Source organism: Oncorhynchus mykiss, chromosome Y (genome assembly GCF_013265735.2).
Source record: "Oncorhynchus mykiss isolate Arlee chromosome Y, USDA_OmykA_1.1, whole genome shotgun sequence".
Taxonomy (NCBI): domain Eukaryota; kingdom Metazoa; phylum Chordata; class Actinopteri; order Salmoniformes; family Salmonidae; genus Oncorhynchus; species Oncorhynchus mykiss.
In genome coordinates this window covers 2,150,499-2,164,602 of record NC_048593.1, presented here as the reverse complement: position 1 = coordinate 2,164,602, position 14,104 = coordinate 2,150,499, and the positions used below count along the sequence as shown (strand labels likewise).

General features: G+C 43.6%; 1 protein-coding gene across 5 annotated transcripts in view; it reads right to left on the bottom strand.

Annotated features, from left to right (window-relative positions):
- The window catches only part of LOC110509550 (2-oxoglutarate dehydrogenase, mitochondrial), a 56,138-nt gene that overhangs the window by 16,063 nt on the left and 25,971 nt on the right, over window positions 1–14,104 (bottom strand). Inside the window, exons 3-5 of one of the 5 annotated variants that reach the window (XM_036967677.1) lie at window positions 12,680–12,868; window positions 11,988–12,090; window positions 4,325–4,369 (exon numbers count right to left, since the gene is read on the bottom strand). In XM_036967677.1, the coding sequence (XP_036823572.1) occupies window positions 4,325–4,369; window positions 11,988–12,090; window positions 12,680–12,868 (337 nt within the window). Of the gene's footprint in view, window positions 1–4,324; window positions 4,370–11,987; window positions 12,091–12,389; window positions 12,484–12,679; window positions 12,869–14,104 lie in introns of those variants that run through there. The other 4 variants (XM_036967681.1, XM_036967679.1, XM_036967680.1 and 1 more) reach the window with 4 other exon arrangements.

Below are 14,104 nucleotides of genomic sequence, written 5' to 3'. Positions count from 1 at the left end.
TTATACAGACATCCAAAAAAGCACAACATTGACTGGTTAGTTTGATGGCCACTGGGTTATTGCATTACACGAGATAGACGGGAGAGACAGAGCATATGAGAGAGGAAGAGAAAAAGAAACAGCAAGAGGTGATGATGAAATAATGTCTGCAGTAAGATGAAGAGGGGTGGTGGGGAGAGATGGAGAGGTGACAAAAACAATTCCTTTTCTGGAACAAAGGGGTAAGTGATGATGCAAATACAAAATGGTGGCAGGGAATGGCGTGAACGTGAAAGGCTGTCTCACAGTGCCTTCAGAATGTACTCGTATATCTTTTTTCACATTTTGTTGTGTTACAGCCTGAATTTAAAATAGATTAAATTGCGAATTTGTGTCACCGGCCTACACACAATAGCCCATAATGTCAAAGTGGAATTATGTTTATAAAAGTTTAGAAATTGGGCCTCGTTTCAGGAAACGAGGCATACTGTATGTCACGCATCACTACTTCACAGGAGAGGAATTGGAACGTAAACTTTTTATCACATTTTTTGGCAGAAATACCTTCTGAAACATAAACTTTCATGTGCCTTAATAACAAACTTGTATGCCATCTGTAAATACAAATAAAATGGTTAAATTACGAGCCTAGTTGGTTTAGCCATGGAAAAAGACAGGAACTTTCCGGCTAGCCATGATTGGCTGAGATAATGGATGGGCTGGACATGCCGAGAGATGAGTTTGGATCTCCACTTTCTGGAGGACCGAGTCTTGAAATCATTGGAATGTCCGGTGGAAACAGAGTATGATAGCTAAGGAGATTCTGGTGTTTGATTGCAAATATGTGGAGGAGTCAAAAAGTGAACACACAGAAGGCTGTTATATAAAACACCTGTCTCCAGATTACATCTTCAAATTAAGGGCAACTATCTGTGACAGAGAGTGACAAGCATTCATCCATGTATACGACTAAGACAGTCTATCTACATTTTAAGATATTATATATTTCAAATTTTGTCAGAAAGTCATTTTCATTGCAAGTTAAAGCGTACTGTTAGCTAGCTAACGTTACTTGTGTGTAGTAATATTATTCGTATCGCAGAGCATTGCTAGTAATAGCCTAATGTTAGCCAACTAGCTAACATTGAACCTAGTTGGTTAGCTTTAGCTACCTTCAGATTCATGCAGGGTAGTAACGTTATGAGTTGGGACTATGGTTAATTGGTTAGCTAAACAAAATACTCCACTATGCAAGTAACCATTTCACTGTACCGTTTACACCTTCTGTATCCTGTGCAATGTGACAAATACATTTTCATTTTACTTGATATAGTGTGTGTTTACCAGAGACAGTAATGTGAAGAACAACATGTCATGCACCAAAGTCAAATTAGGATATAACGTTAGGCCAAAGAGACGGTGTTCAAGTTCTCTGGTAGAATGCCCTGATTTTATTTGAATCACACTCACAACCATAAGCTATTTTCTGTAATTAGCTTGCCATTAACTTGTAAATAATGATCTTATTGTGAGTTTATTTTCCTGAAATAATGAATACAAATGAGCTAAAGTTAAGACGTTGTCAGCTATATAATATGCTCATTATTTGAGCTGGCTAGCCAGCTAACTTAACGCTAACTTAGTCTTGAAATCTTTGGTTGTTTAGCACACAATGACCATACTCACTCTGTTTAGCATATGGAGTCACATGTGAATCCTTAAAGAGATGGGTGGGACTAAGGCTTAAGCGGGTGTGAATGATGCTGAATGGGTGTAGACAAAGAAGAGCTGTCCAGTAGGTGTACCAAAACATTCAAGGGCCATTTTCTCAAAAGTGGGGTAACAAGTTTATCAACTTTCAAAGCAGAATTACTTGCCCATTGTTCCTAATCTGTAGTGTCTGATATACCATGCTCTAGCTCTGAGTCTCTACTTTTATGCAATGTAAGATTGCTACATAAGATCGAATCGAACCGGTCGGTCACAATTAATTAAAAATGAAAAGCTGAAATGTCTTGAGTCAATAAGTATTCAACCCCTTTGTTATTGTAAGCCTAAATAGGTTCAGGAGTAAAAATGTGCTTAACAAGTCACATAATAAATTGCATGGACTCACTCTGTGTGTAATAATAGTGTTTAACATTATTTTTGAATGACTACCTCATCTCTGTACCCCACTCATACCAATTATCTGTAAGGTCCCCCAGTCGAGCAGTGAATTTCAAACACAAATTCAACCACAGACCAGTGAGGTTTTTCAAGGCCTCACAAAAGAAGGGCACCTATTGGTAGATGGGTAGAAATGCATTTAAAAAGCAGACAATGAATATCCCTTTGAGCATGGTGAAGTTATTAAATACACGTTGGATGGTGTATCAATACAACCAGTCACTACATACAGCGTTACCCAAACTCGGTCCTCAGGACCACAAGGGGTGCACGTTTTGGTTTTTGCCATAACACTACACAGCTGTTTAAAATGATCAAAGCTTTATGATTAGTTGATTATTTGAATCAGCTGTTTAGTACTAGGACAAAAACAATTAAATCCATTTTAATCCCAACTTGTAACACAACAAAATGTGGAAAAAGTTCAAGGGGTGTGAATACTTTCTGAAGACACTGTATGTCTGTAATGCTTGAGTGTGTAAAGCCTAGGAGCATCAGTGCTGCACTGATGATCTAAACAGCTGTTTCTGTTATGTTAAAGTAACTGTCCAGTGTTTCCAGATTTCTATGACATATGACCTATGGTTATTTACAATATGATTGAAATAGTTTTCCTTCCAAAAGCAGCATTTAGGTGTTTGAATGGTGTGGGCGAACTGCGTAACCCTAACAACAGAATGGTGTAGGCATATACACGCCATTAAAAATAATCACGCGAGTAGACCGCTGATTGGCCAGCTCAGCCAATGAGCCAACATGACAGCATGTTCTATTAGGAAATAGCAGCTATTTTTGAAACGGTCTGTTTGAGAAGTTTGAGGTGGGGTTTTTGAAATGTTTTTTTTTATTTTGTATTATTTATGCTTTGGCCACAAATGCGAGTATAGGATGAGTCAACAACATTATTTGGGTATGAGTTAACAGAATATTATTTTGTAGAAGATACATTTTCACTGGACAGTTACTTTAACAGAACGACTATAGGTCAAAGTCGATACTTTTAGCCAATACATGTATAATACACGTTTTATTACAGAAGGAATCTTATAGCGTGTAGGTGCGTGTGTGTGATTTCCTAGTAGGTATACGAGTAACAGTCCAAACCTCAATGAATTGACTCGGCACAGCCCAGAATGTCCACAGACACACATGTGCACGTGTACACAGTAATGCTCAGTCTCTTTCTCTTTCTCTCTCACCCCCCCCCCAGCTGGGCTCCCCCTAGGGACAAACAGTATGTGTGCGTGTGCCAGCAACAGGTTGGCAAGGCGCCACTGGATCTGAGGTTCAGGTTCAGTCAGCCAGCTCACTGGGTTACTTAACAGGATTTGACCTAATAAAACACACACTATCACCCAGCGCACTCACTCACAAACACACACACACACACACACACACACACACACACACACACACACACACACACACACACACACACACACACACACACACACACACACACACACGCGCACACACTATTGTGACCTTGTGTTAATAAAAATTCAACAAGGCAGTATTCTCTAACACTCTGTCACTTGTCTTACTAGAGACTGGTGGGAATCCAGCCAAGCAGATTAAATCTAATCAAGTGAAAGAGTTGAGGCAGCCGGAGAGACTACACAACCTTCTCACTGACCTGAGGACACACATTTACATTTTAGTCATTTAGCAGACGCTCTAATCCAAAGCGATTTAAAAGAGCAATTAGGGTTTCGTGCCTTACTCAAGGGCACATGGACAGATTTTTCACCTAGCCGGCTTAGAGATTCGAACCAGCAACCTTTCGACTATTGGCCCAATGCTATTAATCGTGATTACTTCAGGAAAAGAAACTTGGGACTACTTTACTTCGACAATAAACTGCACACAGAGCAACCGAGAGATGAAAGAAGAGATAAAAACTAGGGAACTATCCTACCATCACTCATCAGTGGGACTTGGAAAACATCACCTGAAAGCTACAGAGAAATCCTTAGGTCCAGTTCGAAAACCAATACTGTGACCTGATCCCTCGGCCCTTGCTTCTCCATCTGAGAGCGTTGTCTTAGGGGCAAGTACATAGAGACAGGGCCATGGTATGGGTTTGGAACCAGGCCGCAGCAGCAGCAGAGCTGTAGCAGAGCTAAAAAGGAAGTAGAGGATCCTGTATATTGTAGTTTAGGGGCTGTGTCCATACCTTCAGCAGTAAGATCATACAGGCGCTCTTTATACCCAGAGAGGTCTGGGGGACACAGAGAGAGACACACACATATGGGTTAGTGGAACGTACACACAAAGAGGTTGGTGACACACACACACGCACGCACGAACACAAACACACACACATATTCTGGTGCACACCCACATATGTCTCTCAAACCCACACACAAACCCGGATATTGCCCTGTTGACATCAGCTAAAAGTGACAGCCAGTCAGTCAGCCAGTCAGACACACTACTGAAGCTCAACAATACCAGTTTGAGTCACACAGAACCAAAGGATAAGCCTTTGAAGAACCCTTTTCCATTCCAGGTAGAACCCTGTTGAGATTCATGTAGAACCCATTACACATTACACATTATACAGGGTTCTACATGGAACCCAAAAGAGATCTAAAATGAGTTATCCTATGGACAGTCAAAGAACCCTTTTTCTAAGAGTGCAGAAGAGAAATCTATGACCCCAACACCACTTAGCAATAGGCCAACTGTAAATTCCATGTAATCACATTTTTTTTAACTATGAAACCCTTTCAGTACACACACACGCATATGCACTCACACATGCACACACACTCTCAGTGACCGTTTCCTGTCAGAGATCATAACCTAGAGATTACCCAGGCAGGAGGAAGGGGGGATTAGATAACAGTATGCCTGGAAACTAGTGATGCACCGATATGACATTTTTGGCCGATACCGATATCAGATATTTTCCTTGCCAAAAAAACCCGATACCGGTAACGATAACCGATATTTAAAATTGTAGCTGCCTATTAAGCATTCTAGTACAGTTAAATAGTTAACACACACACATGGACGCAGCGGTCTAAGGCACTGCATCTCAGTGCAAGATGCGTCACTACAGTCCCTGGTACGAATCCAGGCTGTATCACATTCTGCCGTGACTGGGAGTCCAATAGGGTGGCGCACAATTGGCCCAGCGTCGTCCGGGTTTGGTCGGGGTAGGCCATCATTGTAAATAAGAATTTGTTCTTAACTGACTTGCCTAGTTAAATAAAGGTTACACACACACACACACGCACACACACACACACACAGACCAAATAGTTATTTTGTTGGCATGTCCCCATTACCAGTAAAACATAATCAAAACCTATTTCTTTCACGTACTTGCTGTGCTGTTTTGTTGTTCATTTGTTCAGTCGTTTCATTCTCAACCAGGATTTCTCATACTATAGAATGTCGTTTGGATGACATGTCAAATAAGCTTGTTGACCAATCAGGACCTGAATATGACTGCACGTCACATAATAATTTAACGTGTTCATCATTTTTTTAACGTAGTTATTACACATTGATTACACTATCACTCGTATTTCATATGTCACAGCGATTCATCCATACGTATGCTATGATGCTGGTAAAGTTGTCTCGCGCACCTACAGTGCTGGTCATAAAAAAAGCTAGCTAGCCCATTGATGCAAACAATGTTCTTCCCCAAAAACATAGCAAAACGACATAATCTGTTTCAGTAGCTATAGTTAGCTAGCTATATAGCTAGGTGTCATCTAAAATAACCCTAATTTATAAGACAGTTCTTATTTGATTAATGGTGGTCGGACCCATCTATGTGAAGCAGGCCACAATAAGGATAAGCCACAATAGTGGAATTTGCGGTTAGCCTTCAAAATAAAAGTATGTCATTAACAGTGATGCAAATTAATACAAATAGTAGAATTATGCCATAATTGAATAGATCATGCTAAACAAGGTTGTTATATAAAATCCACAAAAAATTATAATTTCTTAATTTGACAAAAATCTGTTATTAATCACACTGGATGTATTATACTTTAGAATTGCATTGGGGGCATACTTATTTCACTGTACAGCCTTACCTATGTATTGTTGATCAATGACATATCAGTCTATTCAATGACACCAAGAGAACATTAGCATCGTAGCTCTTATTGCGGGACTCTGAAACAACTGTGCATTGAACCCCATTCCCGAGGAAAAACAATACTGCGTGGATGTTTTGGAGTCTGATAACTCTGAGGAGGGCATTGGGAAAAATATATTGGGTATGTGGCTCGGGTGGTTGTTGTCCTTGATGATTTTTATGGCCTTCCTGTGTCATCGGGTGGTGTAGGTGTCCTGGAGGGCAGGTATTTTGCCCCCAGTGATGCGTTGTGCAGACCTCACTACCCCCTGGAGAGCCTTACGGTTGAGGGCGGAGCAGTTGCCGTACCAGGCGGTGATACAGCCCGACAGGATGCTCTCGATTGTGCATCTGTGAGTGCTTTTGGTGACAAGCCGGATTTCTTCAGCCTCCTGAGGTTGAAGAGGCGCTGCTGTGCCTTCTTCACCACACTGTCTGTGTGGGTGGACCAATTCAGTTAGTCCGTGATGTGTACGCCGAGGAACTTAAAACTTACTACCCTCTCCACTATTGTCCCATCGATGTGGATAGGGGGGGTGCTCCTTCTGCTGTTTCCTGAAGTCCACGATCATCTTCTTTGTTTTGTTGACGTTGAGTGTGAGGTTATTTTCCTGACACCACACTCCGAGGGCCCTCACCTCCTCCCTGTAGGCCATCTCGTCATTGTTTTTAATCAAGCCTACCACTGTAGTGTCATCTGCAAACTTGATGATTGAGTTGGAGGCGTGCATGGCCACGCAGTCATGGGAGTACAGGAGAGGGCTCAGAACGCACCCTTGTGGGGACCTAGTGTTGAGGATCAGCGGGTGGAGATGTAGTTACCTACCCTCACCACCTGGGGGCGGCCCGTCAGGAAGTCCAGTACCCAGATGCACAGGGCGGGGTCGAGACCCAGGGTCTCGAGCTTGATGACGAGTTTGGAGGGTACTATGGTGTTAAATGCTGAGCAGTAGTCGATGAACAGCATTCTCACATAGGTATTCCTCTTGTCCAGATGGGTTAGGGCAGTGTGCAGTGGGGTTGCGATTGCATCGTCTGTGGACCTATTGGGGCAGTAGGCAAATTGGAGTGGGTCTAGGGTGTCAGGTAGGGTGGAGGTGATATGGTCCTTGAGTAGTCTCTCAAAGCACTTCATGATGACGGAAGTGAGTGCTACAGGACGGTAGTCTTTTAGCTCAGTTACCTTAGCTTTCTTGGGAACAGGAATAATGGTGGCCCTCTTGAAGCATGTGGGAACAGCAGACTGGGATAAGGATTGATTGAATATGTCTGTAAACACACCAGCCAGCTGGTCTGCGCATGTTCTGAGGACGTGGCTGGGGATGCCGTCTGGGCCTGCAGCCTTGCGAGGGTTAACACGTTTAAGTGTTTTAGTCATGTCAGCTGCAGTGAAGGAGAGTCCACAGGTTTTGGTAGCGGGCCGTGTCAGTGGCACTGTATTGTCCTCAAAGTTAGCAAAGAAGTTGTTTAGTCTGCCTGGGAGCAAGACATCATGGTCCGCGGCGGGGCTGGTTTTCCTTTTGTAATCCGTGATTGACTGTAGACCCTGCCACATGCCTCTTGTGTCTGGGCCGTTGAATTGCGACTCTACTTTGTCTCTATACTGACGCTTTAACTTGTTTGATAGCCATTGCGGAGGGATTAGCTACACTGTTTGTAATCGGTCATGTTTCCGGTCACCTTGCCTTTGTTAAAAGCAGTGTTTTTTCAGTTTCGCGCGAATGCTGCCATCAATCCACGGTTTCTGGTTGGGGAATGTTATAATAGTTGCTGTGGTTACGACATCCCCGATGCACTTGCTAATAAACTCACTCACCGAATCAGCGTATTCGTCAATGTTGTTGTTTGACGCAATGCGGAACATAGCCCAATCCACGTGATCGACGCAATCTTGAAGCATGGAATCAGATTGGTCGGACCAGCGTTGAACAGACCAGAGCGTGGGACCTTCCTGTTTTAGTCTCTGTCTATAGGCAGGGAGCAACAAAATGGAGTCGTGGTCAGCTTTTAACGAACGGAGGGCGGGGGAGGGCCTTATATGCGTCACGGAAGTTAGAATAACAATGATCCAGGGTTTTACCAGCCCTGGTAGCACAATCGATATGCTGATAGAATTTAGGGAGTCTTGTTTTTAGTTTAGCCTTGTTAAAATCCCTAGCTACAATGAATGCAGCCTCAGGATATGTGGTTTCCAGTTTACATAGAGTCAAATAAAGTTAATTCAGGGCCATCGATGTGTCTGCTTGGGGGGGAATATATGCGGCTGTGATTATGATCGATGAGAATTCTCTTGGTAGATAATGCGGTCGACATTTGATTGTGAGGAATTCTAAATCAGGTGAACAGAAGGACTTGAGTTCCTGTATGTTGTTATGATCACACCACGTCCCGTTAATCATAAGGCATACCCCCCCCCGCCCCTCTTCTTACCAGAAAGATGCTTGTTTCTGTCGGCGCGATGCGTGAAGAAACCAGCTGGCTGTACCAACTCCAATAGCGTGTCTTGAGTGAGCCATGTTTCCGTGAAGCAAAGAACGTTACAGTCTCTTATGTCCCTCTGGAATGCTACCCTTGCTCGGATTTCATCAACCTTGTTGTCAAGAGACTGGACATTGGCGAGTAGTATGCTCGGGAACGGTGCGCGACGTGCCCGTCTCCGGAGCCTTCCAGAAGACCGCTTCGTCTGCCTCTTTTACAGCGTCGTTGTCTTGGTTCGCCGGCTGGGATCCACTCCATTGTCCTGGGTGGTGGGCAAAACAGAGGATCCGCTTCAGGAAAGTCGTATTCCTGGTCGTAATGGTGGTGAGTTGACGTTGCTTTTATATTCAGTAGTTCCTCCCGACTGTATAAAATAAAACCTAAGATTACCTGGGGTACCCGGTCCGATCGAGCTTGACTAGCCAGATGAGGCTAGCTGGCTGCTTATAACGTTAGCTTTGGGCAACAGGGTTAAGTAGCTGGCTAGCTATTTATTTTCATGAACTGAAGTTCAATTTCAATAGGTGAACAACAAGTGGCTACCTTGCTAATATTTACTCACAAGGATTCCTAAATCATTGCTAAGAAAAATGAAAATGACTGCAGTTTCTACTGGTCATTGTTTTCAGGTTGGTTGTATTGGTGCTAGCTAGGTACCAGGCTAAAGCACCAGTTGCAGTTGAACAAATAATGCTTTATTACCAACCCGGTATTGTAAATACATCATTCGTGACTGGTGTTTGCTTGTTTGCAGACTTTTTTGTACAGCTTTGACAGTGCTACTGATAGTAGTGGTGGCGCTTGGCTTGCACATGCAAATTCAGAACACACAACATTGACCCAAACGGCCTTCCATAGTATGTCGTGAAGCTAATAGCAGTGACGCTATTACTGTGTAACTCTGGTAGGGCAACGTGTACCGGTGCTTGACCGGTCGGCGAAAGCCAACATCACCCACGACCGAGAACGGTTGATTGTCAAGGGCAATGAATCCCATTATCTTGGCATTAATGGATTTCGCCTTTGAGTTGTCTCGCTGAAATGTTGTTGACTGCTCGATCCACACAGCAGACATTGTGGGCTAGGTTAGGAATGCTGTGTTGCACGTGTAGTGCAACATTTTACGTGCGTCATTACGTCATCTACCTACGTTATATTGGTATGCACATCAGCTTTGACATCGGTTTTGCACATCGGCGTTATACTAGACATCGGGCCGATACCGATGTTGGCATTTTTAGCTAATATCGGCTGATTCTGATATGTTCACCGATATATTGTGCATCCCTACTGGAGACATAACTAGATCCCATGGTTTAACAGTGCAACAATCTGACTTTGTGCACTAAATGTGAGTGAGAATGAATGAAACAAAATGGCGGCATGCAATATTTACCCATGGAATATGCAACACTAGCACAGACAAATACAGTGCCTTGCGAAAGTATTCGGCCCCTTTGAACTTTGCGACCTTTTGCCCCATTTCAGGCTTCAAACATAAAGATATAAAACTGTATTTTCTTGTGAAGAATCCACAACAAGTGGGACACAATCATGAAGTGGAACGACATTTATTGGATATTTCAAACTTTTTTAACAAATCAAAAACTGAAAAATTGGGCGTGCAAAATTATTCAGCCCCCTTAAGTTAATACTTTGTAGCTCCACCTTTTGCTGCAATTACAGCTGTAAGTCGCTTGGGGTATGTCTCTATCAGTTTTGCACATCGAGAGACGGATTTTCTTTCCCATTCCTCCTTGCAAAACAGCTCGAGCTCAGTGAGGTTGGATGGAGAGCATTTGTGAACAGCAGTTTTCAGTTCTTTCCACAGATTCTCGATTGGATTCAGGTCTGGACTTTGACTTGGCCATTCTAACACCTGGATATGTTTATTTTTGAACCATTCCATTGTAGATTTTGCTTTATGTTTTGGATCATTGTCTTGTTGGAAGACAAATCTCCATCCCAGTCTCAGGTCTTTTGCAGACTCCATCAGGTTTTCTTCCAGAATGGTCCTGTATTTGGCTCCATCCATCTTCCCATCAATTTTAACCATCTTCCCTGTCCCTGCTGAAGAAAAGCAGGCCCAAACCATGATGCTGCCACCACCATGTTTGACAGTGGGGATGGTGTGTTCAGCTGTGTTGCTTTTACGCCAAACATAACGTTTTGCATTGTTGCCAAAAAGTTCAATTTTGGTTTCATCTGACCAGAGCACCTTCTTCCACATGTTTGGTGTGACAAACTTTAAGCGACACTTTATATGGATATTTTTAAGAAATGGCTTTCTTCTTGCCAATCTTCCATAAAGGCCAGATTTGTGCAATATACGACTGATTGTTGTCCTATGGACAGAGTCTCCCACCTCAGCTGTAGATCTCTGCAGTTCATCCAGAGTGATCATGGGCCTCTTGGCTGCATCTCTGATCAGTCTTCTCCTTGTATGAGCTGAAAGTTTAGAGGGACGGCCAGGTCTTGGTAGATTTGCAGTGGTCTGATACTCCTTCCATTTCAATATTATCGCTTGCACAGTGCTCCTTGGGATGTTTAAAGCTTGGGAAATCTTTTTGTATCCAAATCCGGCTTTAAACTTCTTCACAACAGTATCTCGGACCTGCCTGGTGTGTTCCTTGTTCTTCATGATGCTCTCTGCGCTTTTAACGGACCTCTGAGACTATCACAGTGCAGGTGCATTTATACGGAGACTTGATTACACACAGGTGGATTGTATTTATCATCATTAGTCATTTAGGTCAACATTGGATCATTCAGAGATCCTCACTGAACTTCTGGAGAGAGTTTGCTGCACTGAAAGTAAAGGGGCTGAATAATTTTGCACGCCCAATTTTTTCGTTTTTGATTTGTTAAAAAAGTTTGAAATAACCAATAAATGTCGTTCCACTTCATGATTGTGTCCCACTTGTTGTTGATTCTTCACAAAAAAATACAGTTTTATATCTTTATGTTTGAAGCCTGAAATGTGGCAAAAGGTTGCAAAGTTCAAGGGGGCCGAATACTTTCGCAAGGCACTGTATATAGTTTACTATACTGCTAGACGAAGCAGCATGTGTGCTATAGTACACGCTAAGGAAATGACATAGTTGGGTGACAGGCTGGTGACAGGTGGGTTAAACCATGTGGAGGGTGAGGATAGGGGTGTGGGTTAGGGTTAGATACAGTATGTAGACAGATTATATTTAAGGCCTAAAACCTGTCAGTCTCAATTACCCCTTAACCCTTCCCCTCCTCTCCTCACCCAGTTTGTCATTGGAGGTGATGATGTCAGAGGGGGGAGGGCCTGGGTCGATGGCAGCCATGATGCCCAGAGGGTCCAGCTGTGCCACGTGGTGACCCCGAATCTACAGGGGGGCAGGGGGCAAGTTCGGAAGAAGGGAGGGGACAAATTCAAATATGAAAAATAAACGAAACCGCAAAAGATAGCAGAGGGGGGGAAAGAAAAATCAAAAAGAGGTGAAAGACAAAATAAATCCAGAAAGCAAAAAAGGGAAAAAGAGAAAAAGATAAAGAATAAACGAAGGGAGAACAGAGGAAGAAGAAAGTAAGACAATCAATCAGAAAGGTTAAAAAAATTAGTAGCTTAATCAGAGTTGGCACACACACGGCAGCGAGGCGAGGCAGGCGGGCGCACGTTTCTCACCAACTTTTTTCAAGCCCACCATTACTGGGGCCTCATCAAAGTCTACAACACTGATGTCCAGAGGGTCCAGCTTGGCTATGTGGTGCCCCCGCACCTAGACACATACAGTGCAATGACACTCAGTGTGTGTGTGTGTGTGTGTGTGTGTGTGTGTGTGTGTGTGTGTGTGTGTGTGTGTGTGTGAATAATATAAGGTGCATAAGTGTGTGTGTGTATTCAAAGGAACCTTCTAAACACAGGTATTACACTCAGTGTGTCAGTGTGTGTGTGTGTGTGTGTGTGTACAGTACCTGGTATGCTCGTACAAGCGACTGTACAGCCAGATGGTCCTCCACCAGCTTCTCCACGTTAGGTTGCACCCCGACCATCGCCTGGGCGTTAGCCAATCCCAGAGCAGCACCACCCAGAGGAGGAGGGCTCTGATAGGCTGCGCCTGGTGGCGCCCCCGCGTTGGCATTCCGGAAGAAAATATCCCATGACTGCAGAGTGAGAGAGAGAGAGAGAAAAATAACAGAAAGAGGGCTTGGTTAGAAAACCACCAATCCAGGTATGCCAGGTATTTACCAATAAATGACATGGTAAAATGGTAATTACACAGTAAAAACCTATGAATTACTTTTGCTTCTTTGGGATTAATTTAAAACCTAGCACCACTACAAGACACCATTTGGTACAAGGTAGTTACCAACTGCATTGCCTAATATTATCTATTGATCTTAGGTCGCCAAGCCAACGTTAAAGAGCAACTGACCCTAAAAAACAACTTCTCATTTAGACAACAACCTATGTGGTATCGATATGAGTCAGAAACAAAAACTCAGCAAAAAAAGAAACGTCCTCTCACTGTCAACTGCGTTTATTTTCAGCAAACTTAACATGTGTAAATATTTGTATGAACATAAGATTCAACAACTGAGACATAAACTGAACAAGTTCCACAGACATGTGACTAACATAAATGGAATAATGTGTCCCTGAACAAGGGGGGGGGGATAAAATCAAAAGTAACAGTCAGTATCTGCTGTGGCCACCAGCTGCATTAAGTACTGCAGTGCATCTCCTCCTCATGGACTACACCAGATTTGCCAGTTGTTGCTGTGAGATGTTACCCCACTTTTCCACCAAGGCACCTGCAAGTTCCCAGACATTTCACCCTCCGATCCAACAGGTCCCAGACGTGCTTGAGATCTGGGCTCTTTGCTGACCATGGCAGAACACTGACATTCCTGTTTTGCAGGAAATCACACACAGAACGTGCAGTATGGCTGGTGGCATTGTCATGCTGGAAGGTCATGTCAGAATGAGCCTGCAGGAAGGGTAACACGTGAGGGAGGAGGATGTCTTCCCTGTAACGCACAGTGTTGAGATTGCCTGCAATGACAACAAGCTCAGTCCGATGATGCTGTGACACACCGCCCCAGACCATGACGGACCCACCCCCTCGATCCCGCTCCAGAGTACAGGCCTCGGTGTAACGCTCATTCCATCGATGATAAACGCGAATCCAACCATCTCCCCTGGTGAGACAAAATCGCAACTCGTCAGCGAAGAGCACTTTTTGCCAGTCCTGTCTGGTCCAATGACGGTGGGTTTGTGCCCATAGGCCACGTTGTTGCCGGTGATGTCTGGTGAGGACCTGCCTTACAACAGGCCTACAAGCCCTCAGTACAGCCTCTCTCAGCCTATTGCGGACAGTCTGAGCACTGATGAAGGGA